This window comes from Urocampus carinirostris, chromosome 3 (assembly GCF_059441175.1).
Source record: "Urocampus carinirostris isolate Australia breed hairy pipefish chromosome 3, RoL_Ucar_1.0, whole genome shotgun sequence".
NCBI classification, from domain to species: domain Eukaryota; kingdom Metazoa; phylum Chordata; class Actinopteri; order Syngnathiformes; family Syngnathidae; genus Urocampus; species Urocampus carinirostris.
The window spans coordinates 42,190,139-42,200,124 of NC_142351.1; the positions used below are offsets into that span (position 1 = coordinate 42,190,139).

The following is a 9,986-nucleotide window of genomic DNA, read 5'->3' on the forward strand; positions in this document are numbered from 1 at the left end:
AAACTCTGCTTAGAAAAGTTGTGTACGTATTGTAAAATGAGCTCATTGTAGCTTTCCTGCTTATGAACATCCGAGTTACAAAAAACAATAGATTCTCACATTTTTTTGGGATGTCGAAAAATATCCAGACATTGCTGTAAATTATATTTTGTATTGTGTGCACCTTTTCCCGAGAACAGGACATTACTGTAGTGATTCTTTCCGCCGCTACCGACGCGCATGTCGGGTAAGAGCTCACCCAGCATCCATCCCGAAGAAGAAATCCGCTTCTTCTTCCTAGTTCTTGTGTAAACGTTCCTCCAGCGTCTTAAGAACTTTACGTTTTTATTGTTTAATATCTCGTGCATAGATTCAATATGGTTGGTGTCAAGTGTAAAAAAGGCGAGCCGTTGCTTTTGAAATTAAAGTGGAATAAGAAAGCTTGATGCGGTTGAGAAAATTGTCGGAACGCTTTTGCTCTGCCACTTTTTACCATGGAGAAGGACCTCTGGAAGCGCATCTTCCAAAAGTAAGTTAAACTCAACTTTATTCATCTTTATAGAGCATTTTACTTTATGAAATGTTTATTTTTTAGTACAAAACAATACAGGTTACATATCCAAGCCTTAAACATACAAAATAAAGCACTGAACCTATTTCCTTCGTAAGTAGGGCAGCGTCTGTATTCCAAACATGACCTTTCGTTTACAAAATCTGCACTAATTATTTTATATAGTTTTGCTATTCAGGTCATTTTGAGTTGGTGATCAGTTTGAATACATAATAATGTATTGATCTTATGAAATTGTATCTTTTATGTTCATATGGTTTGACATGGGGGGTCGGGTGGGGTGGGGGCGAGAGGTCTTCCTCCTTGGGGGATCATGACAGAAAATAATCGAGAAGCTTTGTCATACACCAAAATTTCTCTGTGCTTCAAGGTTGCTTCTTTCTTCAGCGCGTTTTATCACTTTTATGTTAAATTCATCAAATAAGACAGACGTTTTCTTTTTTTTTCAAGGTAATGCTCAAATAATTTTACCCAAAAAAATGATGAAAATTTAGCGAATTTCACGATGAATTACATTGTTGGAGCTCACATTTGATCGGTTAGTTCCGCATGTGGGTCCTCAAAAAGCCACGCCCCTACTTACGCCCTGCCGACAGTTCACTACAGGTGACGCACAACCCTACATGCTCATAAAAGCCGACCAAGCAACTAAACAAATCTTGCGTCAAATATAGGAAAAGCCAATCACGTCGGTCACATGCGTCCATGCTTTAGCAGAGAATGGGATTTAGCCCTTAATCGATCAATTTTTTTAGGGGATCTCATAGTATTGGTGTGGACAAAACAACGATTTCTCGATATTTTGAGGGACACATCCATCCCAATACTTTTGCATTTGTCGCTTACTACTCTTTTGTTCCCGCCCTTTTTTCTCAGTCATTTATGATGGTTGCCCTAAAACCATAACTCAGGGGATCTGGTGGCCACGGACCAAATTCAACCTACCTGCTGCTGTGCCCTGCCCAAAAGGTTCCGTGGGTGAGTCCATCAGAATCTTCATCAATACAAACAGGTTTGGGCTGTACAACAACAATTAAACAAATGTTTTTGTTCTCTTGTGGTTGGGGGCTTGCAGGGGCTGCGATCAGACACTGTGATATTGAAAGAGGCTGGATGGAACCAGACCTTTACAACTGCACCTCTCCTCCGTTTGTGGAACTCAACGCTGCTGTATGTGGACATGTGGTACTTAGTAAATAAAGGAATTTTTTTTATGTACGACTATAGCAGATGTTAAAGGTCTTCTCAAATTCTTAAACATGCAAAATGTGAGGGAATACGCTGTTTGGATAAAATCTATAAATATTTCACCTGTATATTCCAATTATTTTACGAGATAACGCATTTTAAAGATAATATGAGTTTTCTGAAATCCTGAGCTGTGATGTCATCAGAGGAACACCAGCACCCAAGCAAGTTGGTCGCCATATTGTTTTATGTGTTGTTCTATGGACAAGCTTATGAGTGTTTTAAGCGAAATTTTGATTGGTCTCGTGGAGAATGCCTAGGGTTCTCAGGTGGATGCAGTAATGGTACGACAAAAGGTGAACAGCCAAACAGGGCCTAACCGGCATAAAATAATTCACAATGAGCAACCATTGGGGCGAAAATGGTGCCACCAATGGTGGGCAGCCAATCGTGAGCAAAAAAAAAAAGAAGGAAAGCCTTTAGCAGCCCCTACAATAACTGGTTGCTGGCCGTACAAACTTAAACCAACCGCGAAAATCACAAACAAAAAGCCAAAATTGATTCTAAAAAAGGAGGCAAAGGCACACTAGAAACGCACGCTTTATCCGCGGCAGGTAAACTCACCACACACAGCTTTTGGAGGTTAAAGCAAGCAACTCCGACAAAACAGTCTCAAGGCCTCCAGTGACAGGGTTAGTTCCAATTCTCCAAGCGGAAATGAGTAGTGCGCAATTGCTGGTCACTACGATTGCTGTCTGTTTCGGAGTTGCCTCACGTGTATTGATAATGGGATTCACCATTTTGATGATAATGTGTTTCTTCAATAACGTCACAGCTTGAGAGGAAAGAAGCCAGGTCAGAAAACTTCAGGGCTAAATTTCTCGTGTCCCCTTGCGTGTGAAATATTTAGCAAACCATTTGCATTAAATGTGAGGAGTCACACTATCTGTGACTAATTTAAAAAAAAAATATGTGTTTGTGTCTTTGTTTCCATCCAGCTGGATTCCCTCGAGCGCAATGAAACCGAGCTGAACACAATCATGGAGAAGAAGCTGGCACACCAAATCCGTGATGTCACAGAAGCCACCAGCCGCCTTTACGGGAACGATTTGCTCATTGCAGAGCGACTGCTGTCACGCCTCCTGAGCTTTGAAACCCTGCAAAGTGGCTTCGGGCTTACCGCCACTCAAGATGCACATTTTAATGAGGTAGATGTCTAGCCATTGTTACCTTTTCGACAATAATGCAAAGTACATTCAATGATAATTTTTTGGTGAGTAACAAGAGTCAGAATGGGATTGTGGTAAAAATTGGAATATAGAGAAGCAACAGTGAGCATATCTCGATCATTTACATAGACAGGGTCTGTATATGAAGTGTGAACTCTGAAAAGTGTCAAAAGCTACAGCATATATACTCAATGTGAAGATCAAGTGAGGTTCCTCAATCATAATATAAAAATATGAGATTCATTTTTGTGGGGAAATTTCTTCTGTTTTTTGTCCGGAACTATAGCAATGCAAGAATTGTATGGTATGTGCTCACCCTAATTACAAAATTGAATTTACAGTGATGATAGAACATTTTGGATCCAAATTATCATTAATCAATGTGTAAAACTGCATAGAGGAAGTATCTGATATCACATTTTGACACTAAAAAACACCTATCTACAAAATATATTTTTTTTCCCAGAAGATGAAAAAAACACGATTCCCCGGAGGATGAAAAAAACACGATTTCCCAGAGGATGAAAAAAACACGATTCCCCAAATATAAACTTTTTAAAAATAAAAACAGCAATACATTTAAGATTCACATGTTTAGAATATTGATACTCTTTTAAAAACTGCTATACCATTGAATGAGGGTTAGGTCAGGGGTTGGGAACTTATGGCTTGCGAGCCATTTATGTCTCTTTTCATGAGTACATATGACTCGGATATAAAATGGAGCTTGAGTTATTTATTACATTGTTAAATCTAGAGCCAGTTGTCACACATGCAAAGCCGAGACAATACTGACGTTTGAAGGGTTCAGACCAGTATATTTAGGACACAATTCTAACCACAGTTTACAGTCAAGGTCTTGCACATACATACCACGTTGTGGCAGTAAATTGCTAAATAATCCTTTATATGGAAGTTCATTAAACAACTTATGTTCATTGTTGAGACACTTTATGATGAAAATCAACAGAACAAACCTCAACCCAAACCAAACATACCCAAGAGCTCTAGTAAAGCACCCAGAGCAATTTGATTGGGTAAGTGTAAGGAATGGACGGAGCTATACATAGGTTGCGCACACTTTTTCACGATGCCCAGCGCCATCTGCACTGAAGGTAAATACTCGGGTATCCTTGTTGGCAGTATTTTGTGACATTGTTACAAAAAACTTTGCTTGCACCTTCTTTTGAAACAATTATTTGGGACAAAAATGGCAGTCAAAATGAGCCTCAGCACTCTTAGGTAACTGCGGGAGAGACTCATTTTAAGTGGTGTATTATATTAATATGGGACACAGGCTCTGGCATTATTATTACAGTGGTATCTCTACTTACAAATTTAATTTGTTCTGAGAGTAGCTTCGTAACCTGAGAACTTTTAAGTAGAGAAGGATTTTGTATGTAAATGCGCTAATCTGTTCCAAGCCCTCCAAAAATACAGAATGATAATATTTTCCATTAACCAGAAAAGAGCATCAGAACATGAAAAAAATTAAAGTTAAAATTCAATGACCGCACAAAAAAACATAAAAAGAGAGGCACGTTGTGGTAAAAAACAATTAATAAATTGTATTGTGAAAATATTACTTTACCTTTTTGCCTCAGATTAATTGAAAAACTAATCCATTGATGTATGCTTTTGCCAATCCGTCAGAAATGCGCGAGGCAAGCTTTGCAATAGCCCCACCAGTCAACACTTTTTTCGGGTGATTCCTTTCCAGAAATTCCGAGACTTCATGTAATTTTGCTAAAATATCTTTGATTTGGGCTGATCAAATGATGGCTGCGTGCTGCCAGAAATCCTCCTCTTCCTCGTCTGTGAACTCCGAATTGTGACGGTGACGCGAAGAGCATGCTGGGGAGCACGCATGCGCACTGGTTACCAGACTGATTTGAAGCAATAACCACTTTATATAGGTCGGTTAGTGAAAAGCGTCACAAGAGGGTGCGCTTTCACTGACTATTTTTGGGGGAAACTGGAAGCGGCAAATAGCAGCGCGTACTGTACTGTCTGATTGACTTTGTAACGAGAGGCAATAATTTCCCATTTAGGTACTTCGTAACCTGAAACTTTCGTATGAATACCGTATACCGTAGCTTATTGCACAAAAAGGGCAAACACATGTTACAATTAGGTGGGTTAGGTGCGCCTTATAGACCGAAAAATAGGTTATTCATTTTCTGCACATTGGTTTTATTTACAGATGGCATTGTGAAGAACAATCCTCAGGGTTTATGCTCACAGCACACAAATAGTGTTGTTGAAACAATCCAGACGGATTATACAGTTTTATGGGACCCCCGAATGCATGTTTCTAGAATCCTCTCCAAAGTTGTGATGTCACCTCACAGTGAGGCCCATTTGCTTCGTAAGCCTTTCACCAGCATAGCCCTTGCATCAAACATAGTATATATATACATATATCTATTCAGTGTTGCGTACATAATCCTCACCTGGTTATTATTTAAAACAAAGCATAGCAGGTGTCTTTTTCCTCCTGAACCACTGTATTTTATTTTATCAAATCACCAAACAGCACAGTTAAATAAAATATGCAGAATCATTAGCTTTTTTCTGGAGTGTGGGTTTTGGTCGATATATTGAATTCTTTGTTAAAATATATGGTGTGGTTCTCTCTTAAAAAGGTCAAAATATTTTTGCTTTTATGGCTCTTTGGGTCAAAAAGGTTCTCCACCCCTGGTTGAGGCAATAAACTAACAAACACAAATATCTGCGATTCATTTTTTTCACAGGACAGTGATGTTTTCCTTTGCGATATTGGCACCTTCTAGGAGTAGCGATAACAACACATATTAATGAAAATAAAATAACGAAGGGGTGTTAAAACTTTTTAGTAGGGTCATAAAAGATATTGTTAAAAACAAAATAATACGAGAAATTATAGTTTGCTCATAAGTTTTCTTCAGAGGGCCATCTCCAAAGAAATAAAGAAACCAGGGTTCACTTGGATTTTTTTGGCGTCACAGTAATATACCAGCACCCCTGCAAAGTCATATAGATCAAACTCATATGCATTTCTTTTACATAGTGAAATCAACACCCACAGTTTGCCGCCATGTTTGTCTGGCATCTTGCGAACCAAAACCAGTGCCTCAGAGCACAGTGTAGCAGCATTAGACCACAGCCATCTAGTGGTCAAATACTACCCGCTGCCGTTTTAAGCACGAGCCGTGCCTTACCTGAAACTCTGGTGTAGTAGGGCCTGAAATGTCAATCATTACGTTTGGGTTGAGTCGAGCTTCTCTCTCGCCCAGTTTTTTATTTTTAACATTATCCACCTGTCATTGTTGTCTCTCTGCCTCTACTTCAAAGTGTCGCAATGTCTTAAGGACGTACTGCTGTTTTGGTTTACGGCCCAAAATTCAGAAATCATAATGACTGACGGCCTTAAAGTTTTCCTGTCTGCTCTTAAAAATCTGTCAATGATGGAAAATTGTAGGTAAATGTAACCTCTGCAGAAACGTAAATATGAAAGATGTAAATGTTTATGCAGTCTTGTTTTAACTTCGATTTTGTTGCACAAGACGAGCTTTAAATGGATTTTGTCTCCCTCCGGGGTCGGCCAGAATCACTCCTACTCCTGAGTCCTCAAAAATAAAATATGAGATTTCTGGCTTGCTTCAGGCTCGGTCCTGCAAATCAACCTAATTGGTTTGGGTCAGCTTTTTCGGGCTTTAATACCCAAGGGCCTGGGTCGGGTCAGGCTGGATTCTTTTAGGCCCAATCTGACCTCTAGTTGGGATACTCTTGCTATAAAGTATGCTACATTAGCATCCAAGAATATTTCTGATTCTATTTTCAGTTTTAACTGTGAGGATGACATGAGCTGAGACCATTGTGTCCCAATCTGACTGTATCATCAACTGCTGTACAGTAGATTAGAGCATCTCTAATCCGTGCAAGCAACATCAGTTGTGCGATTTTTCGTTTCACAAAAGGATTACTGCCGCGCAACTGATAATTTCGTGTTTACTGCGTCATTACACTAAACCCTTACATTATACATTAAAGCTATGCATGCAATACTGCTTAAGCTCGATATACATCTGGAAGCCTAGGAGAAGCAGACATTGTTGCTGGGACTTTACTTTAGTGGCAGCTCATCTAATATCGCAAATGTCGTCCTGCTATAATACGCAGCTCGCTTAATTTGATTTGATGAGAGAGCAAGAACATTGATGGCATTTGGACACAATAGCAAGCTTTCCAAACATCAAGCATTTGAAGAGTCTTCAGCTTCTTTATGTAACTGTAGTTAGTGATTATTGTTTGCAATACTGTACTACCACAATGTTTTAATTAAGAGGGAATATTTTATTTTCTAATTTTCAGTTTTTGCAAGGGTTTGGCAAGGAAGGATTAATAGATATTCCCTTACTTTGCTGCTGTGGCTTCATATCATACGATTACAAAAGGCTCACTCATTGTTATGCCACAAAGATGGGTTGCTATAGAAACTGACACAGTGGTGGAAGTCATACATTATCATTAGAATGCTGGGGTAATTAGAAAAAAGTTGTTTGGATCTTGTTTTAAATGCCAGATGTTTCTCTTGCATGGGTAGAGCCAGTGGCAGTCATTTTTTGCCATTTTGACTCATTTTTGAAGCCCTCCAGAAAATGTAGTTCTGTAGCTATATATAAAAAAGTATGTTTCTAGTTTTACAATTGTTTAATAGACCAGTGTCTTTCAACCTTTTTGATCCAGGGCATGTTTTTTTACATTGGAAAAATTTTGCGGCACACCACTAACCAAAAATATTATAAAATGACACTGAACAGTATGTTTAATTACAATATCATTTATAATACCCCTAGGTTTTACAGCACAGACACTTGACAATGACATGATATCTGCAGAAAATGATTCATAAATGTTTTATAAAATTTCAAATATTAAAAAGTGACACTGGATAATTTCTCACACTAGTGTGCCGTGGCACAGTGGTTGAAAATCACTGTAGTAGACAACAGTTTGTCGATTTGTTAAGTTTCGTGAAGATACTTATTTTCAATAAAACTGTGATAAACAGCTTTTAGTGAAAGGAAGCCTTTCAAGCAGAACTTTCACTACGGTTTTGGTGCTTTTTTTAGATTTTTTTTAGCATTTTTGATGCCTCCAATATCTAAACAATGCTTTCAAAAAATGCAAAGGCACTTTGCATGCAAAACAACTTTTTAACACTGAACTCATGCATGAATGATGCATGAACCTTTCGGCGGCCAAGGTTTCCGTTCGGTCATCATGGCGATCGTGTTTCTGAGGTCGGGCACAAAACGTCATCCCTCTCTGACCCGACGGTGGCAAAGGGATTTCTTTATCTATTTTAGAAAGAAAAACGCTCTTTTGAAGCGTCTATCCTTATCCATATATTTGATTTTTTTCACCACTGCTTCACTGTGGCTAATCGGGGGCTGTCTATACAACCCTCATTTATTGAAGAAGGGTTCCAAAGTATGACGAGAGTTTCTTTGGTTAGTTCAAGGATATCTTTAGGTTTTGGCATCAAACCTCACAACGCTTTCGTTACTAAATCAGTTGAGACTCTAATGCTATAGTTGTTATGGGAATCCAGTGCCATTTTCAATGAAATCCTATAGTGCGTGAGATGAATGGCAATCTGTATCATACGGAAAGTGAAATATTCATATCCAATTCTGTTATTTTTGAAATATCAAATGTAAATGACTTCCATTTGGGCTTTTAATGCATTTGTGATTGATCTATTGCAATCTCGCTTCTTGGTGATATTTCACTATTGAAAATATCAACGTGGCCCCTCACAGCCAATATTTTTCCCTTATGTTTCATTGCTTTACTCCTCCACTGTACTATTATTGTCTGATTCTCCAACACGTTTTTAGATCTGGAGAAGTATGATTTCCTCCACCCACACAGCAGATCATAAATAATCTATGATCACAATGAGAACAGCAGCCTATGAATGATCTCTCTGGTTTAGTATCTTTTTCACACACTCACCTATATTTTCCCGTCTTCCTTTATGCTATAATTGCAAGTCGTGTTTATTCTAAAGCAGACATGTCATGCATACTGCCTGGGATAATTTAATTGGACCCACCAGACATTCCTGCGTATGTGAAAAGACTTGACCCATAATGACCCAGAGACTCCCTATTTTTTTTAACCTAAATTTTAGATGCAGACCAAATGCTCTCCCCGGCCACTAGAGGGCAGTGTTGAGTTTGTATAGAGTGGTGAGTTGGATCGCGTGTAAAACTGCATTCAGTCAAATGTCAAAATAAACCAGTTAACACATTTAATTCCAAAGGTAAAGATCTTTTCCCCGCAATGTTTGTAAAAAATATATGTTATGTTTAGAAAAGATCCTTTATCATCCAAGATTATAAGTTTGGTAGGTTACTTACAGTAGGTAGGCGAAATAATAAAGCATGATACTGAAAAACATTTTTAAAAATTTGGAGTTGAAATTTGTTTACTGATCTGGTCTGCCTGTGAGCAGAAAATCTAGATTTGGCCCAAGACCCAAACTGAGTTGGACATCCCTATTCTAAAAAAAATCAAGGGATACAAAAGAAATCGAATGAAAACGAAAAGTGCATTTTCTATGTTTGTGTTTATTTCAATCTTCTTCTCTTTTGGTTCCTTCCAGAACATCTTGCGTGGCTGCAGTGTGCTCTTGGGCCCCGGAACTGAGGGGCTTTGGCGCGCCCTCACCCAGGGTCAGAACCATATTCTCAGTGGTCCGGCTGAACTTTCGGAATTGCTGGTGCAGTATACGCAAAATCTAGCCCAGAACATGAAACTCACATACCTCAACCCTGTGGCACTGGTAGCTCCAAATATTGGTGAGTTGATAAAGACATACATGTCAAATATTGTCTGGCCGACCACAAAGTTGCTCTTGTTAAATATGTAATCATTAATCTTTAAAGGTGCAGTGTGTAAATTTGACCATTAAATGTGTATGGTGTTTTAAGAACAAAAACGAGTGGTAAAAAGCGCAAGGAAGAATA

General features: G+C 38.6%; 1 protein-coding gene across 2 annotated transcripts in view; it reads left to right on the forward strand.

Annotated features, from left to right (window-relative positions):
• Positions 1-9,986, forward strand: part of celsr3 (cadherin, EGF LAG seven-pass G-type receptor 3) — a 143,429-nt gene that overhangs the window by 93,698 nt on the left and 39,745 nt on the right. For both annotated transcript variants that reach the window (XM_088331916.1, XM_088331918.1), the window contains 4 exons: positions 1,427-1,528; positions 1,626-1,720; positions 2,737-2,946; positions 9,623-9,818. In XM_088331916.1, coding sequence (XP_088188042.1) covers positions 1,427-1,528; positions 1,626-1,720; positions 2,737-2,946; positions 9,623-9,818 — 603 coding nt within the window. The remainder of the gene's footprint in view (positions 1-1,426; positions 1,529-1,625; positions 1,721-2,736; positions 2,947-9,622; positions 9,819-9,986) is intronic.